General features: G+C 31.8%; 1 protein-coding gene across 1 annotated transcript in view; it reads right to left on the bottom strand.

Moving 5' to 3' along the window:
• LOC143226056 (uncharacterized) overlaps positions 1-16,611 on the bottom strand; it is a 151,214-nt gene that overhangs the window by 13,775 nt on the left and 120,828 nt on the right. The window contains exons 99-107 of the mRNA XM_076456488.1: positions 14,848-14,931; positions 6,612-6,731; positions 6,198-6,305; positions 5,829-5,957; positions 5,150-5,365; positions 4,663-4,782; positions 3,157-3,264; positions 2,433-2,561; positions 818-940 (exon numbers count right to left, since the gene is read on the bottom strand). Of these exons, the coding sequence (XP_076312603.1) occupies positions 818-940; positions 2,433-2,561; positions 3,157-3,264; positions 4,663-4,782; positions 5,150-5,365; positions 5,829-5,957; positions 6,198-6,305; positions 6,612-6,731; positions 14,848-14,931 (1,137 nt within the window). The remainder of the gene's footprint in view (positions 1-817; positions 941-2,432; positions 2,562-3,156; positions 3,265-4,662; positions 4,783-5,149; positions 5,366-5,828; positions 5,958-6,197; positions 6,306-6,611; positions 6,732-14,847; positions 14,932-16,611) is intronic.

Raw genomic sequence — 16,611 nt, 5'->3', positions numbered from 1 at the left:
CCCTGACCACTTCTCTGAAAGAGCTGTTTCTAGCACATCTCCAGTGTTCACAGAGTTAAAAAAATACAATGTAACTTTGATGGAAATGAAGTCTGGTGAGCCATTTTAGTCAATCAGTCCCTCCTTCATGAATATGTAGCACCATTACTCATTTCAAAAGCATCAATAAAAAGAGACTATGTGATGTCATTATATAAAACATTGGCCAAATGATCAATCACTTGAAGTTTATATCATCTGACTGATCACCAGGTACCCAATTTGTATAACAACTACAATATGTGTGGTTGCTTTCTTCATGACAAGTCCACAGGTATAATGCCAGATATTCAATTATCTATCAACTGTCGAGGAGTGTAATTTCAAACAAATTATGGAATACTTAACAATGTTTTAGATGATATGATATTTTGATTACTAGCTAATTCTGGAAAGAGAAATATATAAACAAACATTTTCATATTTTATTTGCTATGCAAATATAGTGTTTCTACAAAATATTTAGACAAGTTATTCAATTATTATGCATAAATACAACATTATATATCACCTGTCTTCGATGATTTTTAGAAAGAAGCATTAATATGTTTGTTTCCTACATGACTGTGTAAACTGTATACATTTATCAATTAGTAAGAAATGACAATACTAAATTGTTTCAGTTGTTACGATAAAACATACACATATTAAATGACCACTTATGAGAAATATCTTAATATAGATAATCGTGTGCTTTAGTATTTAGTACAGTAAACCAGATATTTAAAAAACCACATAATTTAGCAATACATTAAATTATAACAAATATCTGACTTACATCCACTCAAATAGGGATCTCCAATGGTATCTACTGGGCAAGTACACTGGTAGCTGCCAGGTAAGTTAATGCAGATTCCATTCTTTCCACATACAGAATCAGACTGTTCACATTCATTGATATCTTTAAAAGTTAAAAGACCACATGAAGAGAGTAACAGGAGTAATAAATAAGGAAAAAAAAAGTTTACCAAAGGAAACTTTTAAATAAATAATCTTTAACTGGTACTGAAAAAGTTTGTTTTCAACTATTATGATATATCTCATGCTGTGCTTGAATCATGTTCAAACTTAAATAAGTGCATTCATTAGTGACAATAAGTTGCAAAGATAATGAATAACATCAGTTATAGATTATAGGTATCTATTATTTATACTGAACAGTCTCTTTATGTCATTTTGTTCTGAGAATATATTTTGAATGCTGAAATATTATTGATTAAAGCTAACGTGACACATGATGAACATTGAAAATGTACAAGAGAGTTAAACATTTATGGAAAAAAAGTGCTGCTGAAATAAATGAAAATGGTCACTTTAAAACAGGAGTTGAACCTAAGCAAATGTGCAAATCCTACCCATTCAAACTGGAAATCAAGGAAAAATAATAACTATGCACATTTACATTAAAAAAAAAAAGTCTCATTTACGTAGATTTTGTTTCTCTATCTCCTGATCAAGTTTAACAACAGTTCATAATAATCTGTATAATATCTTTTGATGATGTAGGCAATATTTCATGAAGTTTTTAATCTTTAAATTGCCAACTTGTTTTTATACTGCTCTATTGGTGGGGTCGACACAGTCAACTATACAGTGTAATTTAATGTTTCTGTTTGTGAAAACACTCAATGTAAATAACTTACCAAAGACATTGAGTGACATCACTCATTTCCAATTTAAAATATAGGATGGCCCCAGCTTAATTAGAGGAATAAATTCTAATACTGATGATACTCCTGTTTAATGTTTTGAGACTTAAGTTAATACAGGTTCTGTAATCAATAAAGTCATGAACACACAAGAAATTTGGTATGTATATAGTTTAAGAAATGTGATTTTTTACGAAGTCAATGCTGTCAAAGTAATTATAGGATTAATTGGCCAAAATATATGTAAGTTATTACTTTTAGAGGGCACTGGGAGCCAGCCTAAAAAAACATATCTGTAACTAAGTATTTTACTCTACACTTTTTTTTAATTTAAATAAATCAATTTGATATGAAAGGCCAATAATGTCATAGATGAATAAGGACAATGATTTTCTAATAAGAGCCACTAACAACAACAAAACAATAAGCCAGTTTTCCAAAAATGTATTTCTAAAACACATAGAGCATGGTTAAAATATGCTTGCTCTAAAGCATATGCAGAGAATTTTAGCATTTATTACCACCATAAATCACTAACAGCATAACCTTATTGAATCTCTAAAACTGCAGATAAAAAATGTTTTGTAATTCCAGACACTTTACAGCATGAACTTAAAAGGGATCTCGTGAATAAGGGTTATTACCATTAGAGACACAATAATGTTTAGTAAAAAGTGGCAATTTTCAAAGTTAACAGCTCACTTTTTTTAAATAATATGTTCATGAAAGCAAAAACACTTTTACCATGACAATTTCCATTTGGCATAATTCTGAAACCTCGAGGACATATACAGAAGCCCTGATGAGATCCCACATAGATACATTCCTCATTTGAAGGGCAAGGATTGGATGTGGTACAGTTTCTGCTTGTCACTTTGGAAACAGACAAAAACATGGATTAATTGTTATAAATATCAACAAGACTATCCTTTTGCTGGTCCAATATATTTCTATGAAACTCACTCAGGTAAATAAGATACATTAGTAACAGTAAATACATATATTTTGTTACAAATTGCTAAGTTTGGTTAATACAACAATTCAGCAATATAAACATTCTTCTAAACTCTACAAAATATAATTAACTTAATTAGAATAAGCACTTCATAAATGCTACCTATTTAAATTATTACACAGACAAAATCCTTGTAAGCTACAAAGCAAACCCTGTACTCTTGTAAAAAAATAATAACATTCCAACTGCTAGTTAAAAACACTGATTACAATACCCCATCCTTTAGTGTCTAAGTAATAAACTTGAATGTTTACACTAAGATTCAGGATCTTATCCCTGTGGTGAGAAAAGCACAGAAAACCTACTGTGCAGCTTTGTGCTTAAGAATAAACAAACACAAAATTAAAATAAATCAAGACTACTACAACTATTACTTTTAAGTCTTCAACAGAGATAAAATTTTATGTTTTTCAAGTATCCAAAAGAAAAAAACTAAACTAATAAACTCCTTACATAAGCAATACTCTCCCATTCTCTGAAACTGTGATGGGCAACCGCAGGTCTTGGTGTCCAGACATATTTGATTACCTGGGCAGTTGTAATCAACTCCACATTGAATGACTGAAAAAAAAGGAATACAGTTTTGTTTTTGTGAAATTATTCATAATTCCACTTCATAAAACTTTTATGATTGATTCTTAATACTAAATATATGTATTATATTTTTTCTACAGCTTTAATGTTTATTAAAAAATACAATTCTACGAAGAGTTCATTTTTAAGGATTTGAAAAAGTATGTGATTTTACATATTTTGATTCTGAAGTTTACTTTAGTATACAACTTGATATTTCTTCAACTAACTAGTCTTGTAAGAGAAAATGTGGTTTTGTTATACATAAAATTAACTTCACTAACTGTTATATGTGTATTTGATTACTTTCATCTAGTTATACTATTATGTAGAAAAGTAAACACAATAATAGGTTATTTATTATGTTTAACATTTAAACCAAACATTTTTTTAAATACTAGCTAGAAGGTTAAAATACTTTCCTAGCAATATCTTTATGCTTAGTTTGATATCAGCATGATTGGTTAGTAGCTGAACTTAAAATGGTAGAAACAAAAATGGTAACACACAGTGTTGAGACAAGACTGTGCAAAATTTTGTATAGTTTAGATTTAGGTTCTCTACATGTGATAGGCAGATATTTTTTATTTCTAGTAGAAAGTCTACATTAGAGTTCAATGGTTAATGCATGTTAACAAATAAGAAGCTAATCTTTGCTCGGAAATGTTCCCTTTAATTTTTTCAATCCACGTGATGTATGAATTTTTTCATGTGCACCAGTTAGGCTGACTGCCAGGGTCATTAAGGCTGTCAATACGTTGTGACTCTTTACCATTACTGAGGATGTGTACTGCTATAATAATGAAATGCACTTGATAAGTTGTTGTCTGGGGGGAACACTGTTGCTTACTGTGGGTTAACAATATTATTGTTGACCCAGTGTAGTTTCAATCACTATAAGAACCATATTCATTGATAAACAACTGACTCATATGAAATAGTGCAGGTTAGTGAAGAATATTAAACATAACATAGTCTGCTAATCAATATGTTAATGATGATGCAATTCCTGTCAGTAATTAAATGTTTCTAATGAACATTTTAACATTTACGTCAAAACTTGGAAGTATTATACTGCATATATAAATGTTATATTACAGAGTCTGTTGTCTCTCATTGTCCAGCCAAACCGATAAGTTTTTATAAACCAGTACCAACCTTCATTTCTAATACTTTTGCATGTGTGTGTTTTCTTACAGTAAAGCCACATTGGGGTATCTGCCAAGTCCACTGAGGGGAATCAAACCACTGACTTTAGTGTTGTAAATTTGTAGTCTTACTGCTGTACTAGCATGTGACAATACTTTTGCAACTGTAATTAAAACTTTTTAATTTAAGACTTTTCATATGCAAAAGACAATACTCATTCAACTTCTCCTACCCTACCCTTAAAACATAATGTCAGTGGGTTTCCATCATATTCGGGAGAGCAATAACAGGTAGGTTTATGATTCTCTGTCTTACAAATGGCATTCTGTCCACACATTTGATCTTGTCCACATGGATCTGGGAAAATATTACAAAAAATAACTGTTTCAAAAGTATTTAATTTTGTATAAATATTTTCACTTATTTCAACTGACCATTTAAATCCAAAATCTTCAGTTTATTTTTCAGTTCGGAAAAAAACAACAAAAATTATCAGAGAAGTTCAGAATGTTATCCTACTGCCAAGGTATGTCAAATGCATAGTTTCTTGAGTACCTTCTTTTATTAGGCAGAAGAGCTGGTTTTGCAAGTGAAACATATGTCTTTGGAAAACTAATCTCTGTAATAATAAAGCAAGTAGATATGTATTATTAAATTAATTAAGTAAAAGAAAAGTGAAACTAAAATTAATAAAAAATAATACAATGTTTGTCACTTCACTTACTGTAGCAAGTTTTACTAGAAGTTTCACAAACTTCACTATGCAGACAGTCACTGTCAAACTGGCAACCACTTCCATCACGCAACCTGAGGCACTGACCATCATGGAGATCACCTCGCAAACCATCAGGACAGCGGCATTCATAACCCCCTAGCGTGTTTCTGCAATATTCTCCAATGCTGCAAGGTTGCTGTGGCTGTTCTACACATTCATTGATGTCTAACACACAAGAAGTTATTATCACAAAACAAATAAAAAATGAAAGTGCTAGTTCATTTTGTAATGTGTCATAAATATATTTTGGATGACACAAAATTTAAAAATGTGTATAATGAAGTCAGAAGCCTAGGTAAAAATTTAAAATATGAAACACAATTTTGCAAGAAGTTTATTTTATGAGCTACAACAAGTAACTATAATAAAAGATTTATCACAGAGAAGTGAAACTACAATAAGCCAAATAAAGACCAATAACTGAAAGATAAGGAGCAGAAACATGCAAAACAAATAATGTAAATGAAAAGAGAAAACATGCTATTAAAACCATGTTAATACAAGAAATGTTTTGATTTTGTACATCAAATACAGTAATCTCTACTATGCACATTATAATAACTTAAAAAAAATTATATGTTACTCATCAATCTTTTTCTTGTTTATAACAGGAAATAATTTGTCTTACCTATACAGGAGCCATCTGACTGAAGTGAAAATCCTCGTGGGCACATACAAAACCCTTCATTTGTTCCAGTGTAAACACATTCTTGATTTTTAAGACAGGGGCTGGTGGTGGTGCAATTCCTATCAGTCACTAAAAGGAACAAAAATTTTCTAATGTACCATTTAATATTCATAGTTTAAATGCTCACAGTCAGTTTTTAAAATTTAAACCATAGTATGGTGCAGATGTCAGTGAATGTGCTAACTTATTTTTTGACACGTAATCATGTTATCTGTCTATTAATATAATTTTACAAAATATAAACTGTTCAAACAATAAAGTAGTTTCATCTTCTAGTATATTAGAAAACTATTTAATAACAAAACTTACAAATGCAAAAGTCAAATATCCTACTGAGCTCTTCAGTGCAGCCACAAAGCTTATTTGGTAAACAAATTAAATTTCCTGGACAATTTTCTGTTGCCTGGCAACCATGGACTGGAAAATAATGAGGAAGAAGAAAGAGCAAATCAAATTAATTAATTAAGAGTTAAGGAACAATATAATGTGATGATGTACTTAACATTTAGTAGTTTTTTTTAGTGCAAAATATTTCTAAAACTAGATATTCAATTCTAAGTTAGTTAACTGTTCTACTTTAAACTATTACTATCAAATCACCATGTTCATCAAAGCCTTCAACAGTTACTGTAAATATAACATGCTAAGTAAAAGGGATATTAGAATATTAAGTGTTACAATGAATTTTTATATCTGATAAAACAGTATTAATTTTGTACTCACTTCTCTGACAACTGGAGTTAGGATTTCCAGTATATCCTGGGGGGCATAAGCACTGGGGACTATGATTACTTACTTCACAATGGGCATTCAAACCACACACATTCTCCACCAGACAAGGATCTGGAAATAAATAAAGAAAACTTGTATTAATCTTCTATGAAATCATTCTCCCATTCTAATTCATTTATATATATATAAAAAAATCAACTATGTAGAAAATATTCTTCATGTAAAAGTTGTTGTCAGTACTTAATTAACGTAGAGTACCTGAGAAATGATGTCATTAATCACATAGGCAAGCAGTATCAAAATGAATGCAAATGTGGTACTTACTACAAAGACTTTTTAAGCAATTTCAAATCATTCTGAGTTACTTTTTTAATAATTTAAATAAGCAAGATTTATTTCTGGCTCCTGTTTCCTTTTAGCTTAAAAGGTTAAATATAAATGTGTAGCTCAATATGTCTTCTGTTATTATGATGTAGTTCATACTAATCATAGCACAAGAATTACCATGCAGAAAGCTTAAACATTTCTGCTCCAGATGTCAAAATTCAGTTGACTTTCAACTGTATAACTGTCAACACAATTTAGTGATGTACAAATATATAAAATACAAACATGTTTAATGTCAAAACTGTTTTAACAAACATCTTTATTTACATTAGTAACACTCTTTATTTAGTTCATTCTCCATATAAATTTGTTTAATAAACTCACATATATTACTAAAAATACTGGGACAGTCAAATCTGAGAGAGAGTCAAGTCATGTTTGGTTTAATTTCAATAGCAAAAAAGACCACCTTGACATTAATCACAGCCTAGATATTGTTACTAGCACCTGTTAGACATTGATAGTACACATCTGGAGGGATAGACCAAGTCTCTGGTAAGTATAGCAAGCAGTGTGGCATGGTGTTTTATCATGCTAAAAAATGAATGGTCACTCCCTCTTCAATTCTCATTATTTGATGTCATAATGAAGTACATCTTTCATTAATATAAGAAGTGCCCCTCCCCTACACATTTCAATCTTTCCCAGGAAAAAAAAAAGTATAAAAATAAGGAAAATTACTCTCACAAAAAGCAGGAGAATGCATAAAATTTACTTCAGAACCAGAGAATTTCCAGGACAATAAGGTGAGTCATGGTTGCAACTGGTGTACCTATGGCACACATTTCCTCACTTTGTTCAATAAAATAAACATTGGAATTCCCCACTTTTAATTTGTTTCCTTCATCTATCGCTTTTAAAATGGTATGGTAGTTATTACTTGGACATTGGCATAAATAAGTGAAAAGTTTACTAATTTCATTGTTTCTAATTTTATATATATGTTTACTATTTTATCATAATGGTTATTCTGCACTGATAGCTTAGAATGAGGATTTAGGAGCAGCCTAATCCTGCTGGGATGGCCAGACATCACGATATATTATTGGGTTTATACCCCAATGTATTTATAACAGTGGGAGATGCCATTCTAATCATTATACATAAGATAGCTGAATGGTGTATTTAATTAGCTATGTTAAGTAATGAGTATATTTTGGGTTCTGATTTATGTAAGAAGCTTGTAAGTCCAAATAGTTAAAAAAAGACCTATGTCATGATATAAAAGACAATTTAGAGTAGATATTATTAATCATTTTGTTAGTGAATATTCTATGGTTGTTTAGTTCAGTTCATAATAATAGTTATAAGTAGTCATTATAAAGTTTAATACTATAAACTGGTAAAGTCATAAATATGAAATTTATTGATGTTTAGGATTTAGCAAGCAGACAGTTGAGTAATAAATATGTAAATAATGAAAGATGAGCAAAAAAAGTAGACAGATAGACAGAGCAGATGAGAAACAAAGTAAAGTCACTTAAAAGAGAAGTATGAACGAAAAGGAAGACCTAATGATTAACATAGGCTTAAAGATTGATATATATTAGAGTGAAGCTAATGGTATTGAAAGAGAAGAAGACAAATAGTTTATTTCTTCAAAAAAAGCTCTAAAGTAACTGAATCTGCCTGTGTGGAATTTGACAAAAAAATAGACATTTATATTTTATATATAAATTTATATTTATTATTTTAGGGAGTAAGCCTAAATATGAACGATTTTAGATGTATAGGATATAACTACAGTAACTTAATGAAACGTAAGTGAACTGTACTAAGATAGTTTGGCAACAGTAATGGAGAAAAATAATTTGGATTGTTAACTGAAATTCTAAAGCAAATGAATAGGCCTAAGAGGACTTTTGCCATAAAGAGAACAATACAGTGTTTACAATATGCCTATGATCATCTATTGTGTAAAGAATTAGCTGTACACACATTTAACTAGTTTTAAATATGTATATTATTTTGAAACCAAGCGAAGTGAGTGCTGTTCATTTATTTTTTTGGAATTTACTGCCAACAAGTTACAGATAATACTGTACAAGAATCCTAAGCCCAACGATAACACAGTGTATATTTATACTATTAAGTATAAATAGAAGCCTTTAAGTGAGAATTGGCAAACATTACCTAATTTAACATCTGACAATTGGTGAGCCACAGTCAGGATTAAACAATGGTAAATGTTGATAAAAGAAAATGCAAAAGACACTGGAAATACATATGCCTATAGCTGCACAACTGCAGAGATCCCAACTATTTCAAATGACTGAGCGTAATGATTGCAGACAGATCGTGATTGTGATTGTGAACGATCTCATTGGTGTTTCTATGCCACTTAGAAAATGAGAAATACCCATCTACTTGAGCACTGATTGGCTGACAAGGACTGATGATGTAACTATGGATTCTCCCACGTACCCAGTATGGAGAAGCACCACACTCAAACTATTGGTAGATGTCGGAGATACAAATATTTTTTATTATTTCAAGCACAAACATGATTATCGCAAGTTACTATTTGGACTATGTCTTTTATTTATTATCAAAATTTATTTGTATCTCACTAGAAATTTTCTTTTCACCCCTTTCAAGCCCTGAGGGAACAATTTATCACTTTATTGTATAGGCCTATATAATATATAATAATTTGGGAGTTGCAACAAGTCGTAATATTTGTCTGTATGAGCATATAGTTGTAATGTATACACCAAAATCATAGTGAATATGCTCAAATCATAATGGTCGACATCTCTGTAACTGCAGTAGTTATGAAAACAGTGTAGGGATTACAATTACAGGAGAAGTGATGCTAGGTTTAGTTGTAAAATTGGATACAAAGCAAAGATGTGCATGTCTATTACCAGCAAACAGCAGAAATCTTAACATAAAGTAGCTAAAGCTATTTAAAAAGAAAATGCTTGTAAGAAAAGAGTGATTGGCACTATGATACTGTTATAATCAAAAGATAATCAAGATTACTTTTCAGATTTAATACAAGAAAGCATAATTAATCAGTGTATGACTGATGGCTAACTCAAGTTACAAATGAATCAAAAGAGTCAACAGTGACAAATATCATGAGGTGCCAACAAATCATAATATGCCAATAAGTGAAGGCTATGCTAGGGACAAGAAAGTAACATTCTATGAGACACTGGGTGCAGTAGTGATAATCAGTCTAGTATCCAATGATCAGATGACAGCCAATGGGTGCCTGTGTGTATCAATTGATGGAACATAGAGAAAGTTTCCCATAGCAAAAATAATATTCCATATTATATAAGAGACCTTGAGGTCACACGTATCAAGAAATCAGTATACATATTGGTAATAGGAAACATACCAGGTTGTAAAAATTTGGAGGAACTAGACAAAAAGATGATTAATGAATAATCTGCTTCCACCACAAGAGCTCAAGAAAAGAAGAGTAAACAAGATATCAAGCCCCTACAAATATCAAAAGTCCCAAGAGTAGGTTCGTGGGTCATATAACATTTGCCAAATGACAATACCTAAAGAATAGATAGCTAAAAACCAATGGGGCAGATGCCTTTCATCAAACAGCTGTTCAGTAGATGAGGTCTTGAATGAGCCAATAGTGAGTGCATGCATCTGACAATGGCACCCATTATGTGCTGAGAGTGGTCGATTATGCAACTTGCTATTCATAAGCAACAGCACTGGTGAAGATAGAAATAGAGAGAGTAGCAGAAACCCTCCTGGAGATAATCTGCAGAGTTAGCTTTTTGAAAGAAATCCTAAGTGACAGAAGAATCGAGTGTACTTCATAACTGATGAGGAACTGTGTAGACTCATAAGTACTCAGCAGGTCTTTTTATCACTATCCTAAGTGTAAAATACTTTGTAACAAAGTCAGTGTAATTTTAAAGAACATGTGTCAAAAGAAACCATGTGACTGCAACAGGTACTTACAGGCAGTATCATTTTCTTACTGAAAAGTCTCACAAGCAAGTACAGAATTTTCACCCTTTAATTTACCATATAGAACAGTGGTTCTTAACCTTGTTGGAGGTATGGAACCCTGGAAGTCTCATACTTGCATTCACTGAACCCTTCGTATTTGGAAAAATAAAATATGATTTTTTCAAATTCAAAACATAAGTAGACATTTTATTAGTGCACAAAATGAATCATGCATCAGTTGCACACAATATCACTGTGTTCAAAGAACAAAACCAACAAAACATGAATTTCACATAAAAACTAAAACATAACTCAATGAATATTTACTGCAAATCAATGTGACTTTTGCTGTTGCCTTTCAGAGACAAGTTCAGAAATGTGCGGCTTCACTTTGGCAAGTGTCACTCTCATATCATTTTCTCAACAGTCTGTTCCTTTTCTTCATTTTTATATCTACCATCCTCGAAAAGGATTGCTCACAAAGATACGTTGTAACAAACGGTATGAGTATCTCAAAGGCTTTCTTAGTAATAAGAGGGTACGCTATGATTTAGCGATACTAAAACATTGACAGTGTTGCTGTTCTGAAAAGTTGCCGTTGAGCCTGGCTTTGCTGAAGTTCAATGATTTTGTCGAGGTATTCATCATTGACATCTGCTTTCACAATACTAAACATGAACGGCTGTCTCACCCATGCTGGATATGACTCTCTGGTGGGGAAATATCCATTAAGAGACTTTGTGAGCTCATCTAAATGCATGGCAATTGCTTGCTTCAGTTCCCCTGGTACAGAAATGTCTCCGATTTCAGACACATCTTCGATCTTACATACACAGTCGTCCAGCAGGGGAAAGTTTGCAAAGTTATCATTCTCTGTTTGTCGTTTCCATAACGGTAGCTTTTTTTGAAAAACCTTCAGGTTTTCTTCCGCTTCAATGATGTTGACTCCACTGCCCTGCATCTGTTGATTGAGATGACTGAGAGCATTGAAGATATCGGCCATGTATGCCAAAATGAGAATAAACTCAGATTTTTCGAAGCAATCTGCATGACAATGTTGGTGCTCTCGCAAAAACAGGGCTAATTCCACACACATGACAAAAACACGATTCAGCACCTTTCCCCGGGATAACCACTGAACGTGTGTGTCTTGACCTTCGCCGAACCCCTGAGACTGACTCACCGAACCACTGGGGTTTGAATGAACCCAGGTTAAGAATCACTGATATAGAAGAACAGTGTTAGGTCTAATACAGATATTGAAAGAATTGTGGATGAGAGAAGAAAAGTCAAAAGTGAGGAACACATACCAGAACTTGTTAGACCTCAGAAACTGACTGGAAGAGATATGTCAACTTGCTCAAGAAAGTTTATATGCAACTTGAGACAGTCAGAAGCACTTCTACAAAAAGAAGGCCAAGGATTGATATTTCAGTGTTGAAAAGAAGGTATTAGTTCTGTTGACTACAGACCATAAGAAACTCACCTTACAATGGGAATGATCTTTTGAAGTACAGAAAGTACTCAGTAGAACAGACTGAAAGATGAATGTGAATGAGAAGACCAAGATCTACTATGCCAATCTGCTGAAGAAGTATTTTAGGAGAAAAGAAGATCTAACAGGTACACCTATTGAAAAAAGGGTGGATGTTGCATAACCAGAAGACAGCAAATTTGTTTTAGAAGATGAAAGCCTACTACACCTTAGACCATTAGCTGGAGGTGAGACATACAGAGATGTCAACATCTGTGAAGAACTGATTGTCAAGCAGAAAAAAAAGAGTTACAAGACCTACTGTGACAGTAAAAAGATATCTTCATAGATAAACCAGGAAAGACAGGCATTGTGCAACCCAATATTGAGACTACAACCAAAAATCCAGTCAAATGAAGTCCTATCAGATGCTTTATGCAATAAAAGACCTGATAAAACAGGTGAAGGCAATGCTGGAAGCTGAAATCATTGAGTATTCAAATTCAGCCTACTTTTCAATGGTTGTAAAAATGAAGAAGAAGAATGGATTAAACCACATCTGCATAAAATTTCAGAAGCTGAATCTGGGGATGAAGTTCAACTTTGAACCTATGGGCAACCCATAAGCCATCATGGCAAAATCAAATGGGATGTCAGGTTCTTTTTAATGATCAACCTTAGTACAGTAAATTTTATTGGCAAATACTGATGAATATGGGGTCTAAAGAGAAGACAGTATTTACAACACCAAATGGACCTTACCAATTTAAGCAGATGCCACTTGGATTAGTCAACTCAGCAGCAACTCTACCAATGTTAAGCACTTTATGGATGATATTCTGACACATACTGAAAGTTGAGAAGACTACCTGAAGAGACTGTGAGAGCTATTCTGGCATGTGAGGGCATAAGGTCTCACCATCAGACCATCCAAGTACTACACTGGATATTTTGTGTTGGAGTTTGTTGGATATAAAATGGGGTACTGACAGATAGCCATGAAAAAGAAGGAAGTAATTTGCATAGAAGATACATTAGCTCCAGAGACAAAACAGCGAATCAGATCCTTCCTGGGGTTAGTAAAATATTACATGAAATTCACCTCAAATTTTGCTAAAAGTGACTGACCTGTCAAAGAAAGGCTTGTCCAAAAAGGTGAACTGGGAATAACCACACTAGGTGATATTGGAGATATTAAAGAAATGCTGGGAAGTTCATTGATTTTTAGAATGCTTGTCTTCAACAAACCATTCACTGTCCAGGCTAATGCTTCAGACATAGAAATTGGAGCAGTACTTTTACAAGAACATGAGAACAAACTGTTTCTGGTTTTATATATATATAAGTAAAAAAACTGTTAAATAGTGAGAAGAACAATTATGTTATTGAACAAGATTATCTGACCATCAAATGTACCATATGCAAGTTCTAGAACTATCTATACAGGAAGTAGTTCATCATCCAAACAGACCAACTGCCTAAAGCTTGTTCATCAGTATGATAATAATTTTTCTTTAATATAAAAGGAATGATCATTTATTAATCCCATGTTAAACAAAAATTGTCTAGTAATCAGTCTATTTCCACAAAAGAAATTTGTATAACAATGATTACATAGTGTATGCAATTACAGTTTCTGATAAATTAAGCTTTATTTTTTAATCTTTCTTTGTTAGCTTTGTGATATGCATATTCTACATATCCTACTTCCTTATAATTTGTAGTTATATCTAGTGACTTCTCAGATTTTTAAAAAGTTCTAGTTCAGACTGAAAACAACTTTAAGTGTTGCCCTCAATGGTTGGATTTACCCATGTGGTAGATGTGTTGTTGTCAATATTATCTTGTACTGTGTGAAGTTACTTAATGTCTGTTACATTGGGTGGGAAATACCACCAAATTCCTGAGAGTTTATCTTCTTTTTTTTATGTGCTATGAATATAATATATATCATTATTTATCTGTAGCAACGTTTTTAGCAAAGTTCATGTGCATTTCAATTTTTATTTCACAAACTACAAATGGTCTCAGGTCTATTGTAAGATACAATTTTACAATTAATGTACAGGTTTTTGTTTATCTTCAGCCACTTTAACAACAGTTATTCCTAACACCTAGATATTGATTTTTTTTACTTTGGTGAAAACTGATAAAAAGAACAATTCACACAAACCAGAAACATATTATATCATCACAGTTTCAATGGATTTGCTTGTTGTTAAGTATACAGTTTCATAACAATATATCTGTGGCTTCAATGAAATAATATTGTTTTCTAAAGTAATATTCTATCGGTTTAAGATTTTGACATAATGTTAAAAATAGTTTCTTTCAATATGAGAAAATAACATGACTTTGTACAGTGGGGTGGAAAGTAAACATTTTCTTTTAACTGTAAATACGTTGTTACAATTAGATAAAACTGCTTATTCTTACTGTGACACTTGCTGATAGTGACATCACAAGCCTGGCTTAAAGGGCAGTCTTCATCTATTTGACAATTACCTTCTGTAGACTCACCTGCAGATACCAGTTAGAACCAAACTTTATATTTAAGTTTTAAAAAAAAATTGAAAAATTTTGTACAAAATTTCAAAACTTATATGAAAAAATTATATTCACAAAAATAGTTAATAATGAAAAACCACAGAGTTAACATTTTCATATAGTAAAAAAGCTTACATGAAAGTTAATAAATTTTACATTTTATTTATTGCAAGATGATCTGAAAACCTAAGAGACTTATATGCTTGAAATTTTGATACAAGAGTTAAAAGGTTTTGGGCATGAATAGTCTGTTTTGATTTTGTTAAGCAAGAAAAATACCATTTATTAATTTTAACCAAAGCTTATTTAGAAGCCAGAGTTTTGTTGCTGTTATAAGTAGCCATGTAAACAATCAATGTGATTTAAATAATTATATGAAATACACAAGATAAAGCATAAGGTTGTTCTTAAATATAAGTAACAAATTACAACCTTGTCTCAAATTTAATTACATTAAGTATATGTAATAAAAATAAGCATTTAACTTTCTGTGTCAATTACATAAAAAAATATGAAAACAGACACTATGTTGATAATTGTAAAGTGTATTGGGGCAACTAATTTCTGCCTCCTCCTGTACAACTTCACAGAAAAAAAAAGGAATTCATAAAAATGTTAAAAGTATATAACAAATGTGATACAGGTAATCTAGAATTGTGTGATAGCACACTAGGATCTTGTGTTAACATGAAAGTGATGCACACACATGATCCTTCTGTTAATTGCAGATTTAGTACATTTTTAAGTGAACTGTTGTCATCGCTCAGGTTATCAAAACAAGGCTTACGAACAAAATATTAATAAGATTGTACTTTTTAAAGTCTTGAAAAAAAGTAAAGACTCCAGCATTGTAATTACATCAGCTAAAAATACAACCAAACTGTGTTATTGAATCAAAATGACTAAAAAGCTACAACTCATATCTGAAGATAAAAAAATAATCAGATGCTTCAAAAGAACATTACTGACAAACCTGACAACTTTTAGACTTCTAAAGATAATTAAACTCCAAATCAGTTAATGAATGTAGATCTCCACATCTGTACAGCCAACCAAAATACACAAGTTTAATATTCCATTTATAAAAATTGTCAATGTGTAGTAACAGCTAGCTAGTTACCTTGTTTTCACAGTAACTTCTCTCTCTGAGGTACCAGCAGTTTTCAAGAAATAAATGTTACAACTTTTTATTTTCTAACAACTAAAAAAGAGAAATGTTTATCCAACCAAAGTATATTCTTATCAGTTTCAATATTACTAACATGTATTTCTGCATACCATTTCTCAGTCACAGCAAATAGCCAAAAATTAGATACAGACTTCAGTTTAAGTCTCAAAATCAACCTCACTGTTGATTCTATTATGGAGCTTAGCTCTCACTTCCCAAGTACAATCTATTTTAAACTTAAAGATTGCCTTTATGAACAGACCAACAACTTAACTATCATAAGTAACAAAGAATCAACACTACCAACATCTTAAATAACATCCTTGAGAAACTTGAAACAAAGAGTATTCAACAACCTGCCACATGAACAATCAAATTCACCACAGTTGAAGCCCTCTTTTAGGGTTGTAACTACTACTTTATAGTATCTCTGTTTTTTCCCCACAAAATACAGACACAACAAAGGATCTGTAATGTTTTTCTTT

Source organism: Tachypleus tridentatus, chromosome 1 (genome assembly GCF_004210375.1).
Source record: "Tachypleus tridentatus isolate NWPU-2018 chromosome 1, ASM421037v1, whole genome shotgun sequence".
Classification (NCBI taxonomy): Eukaryota; Metazoa; Arthropoda; class Merostomata; order Xiphosura; family Limulidae; genus Tachypleus; species Tachypleus tridentatus.
Note: the sequence above shows the minus strand (reverse complement) of the source record. Positions and strands in the feature narration are given on the sequence as shown.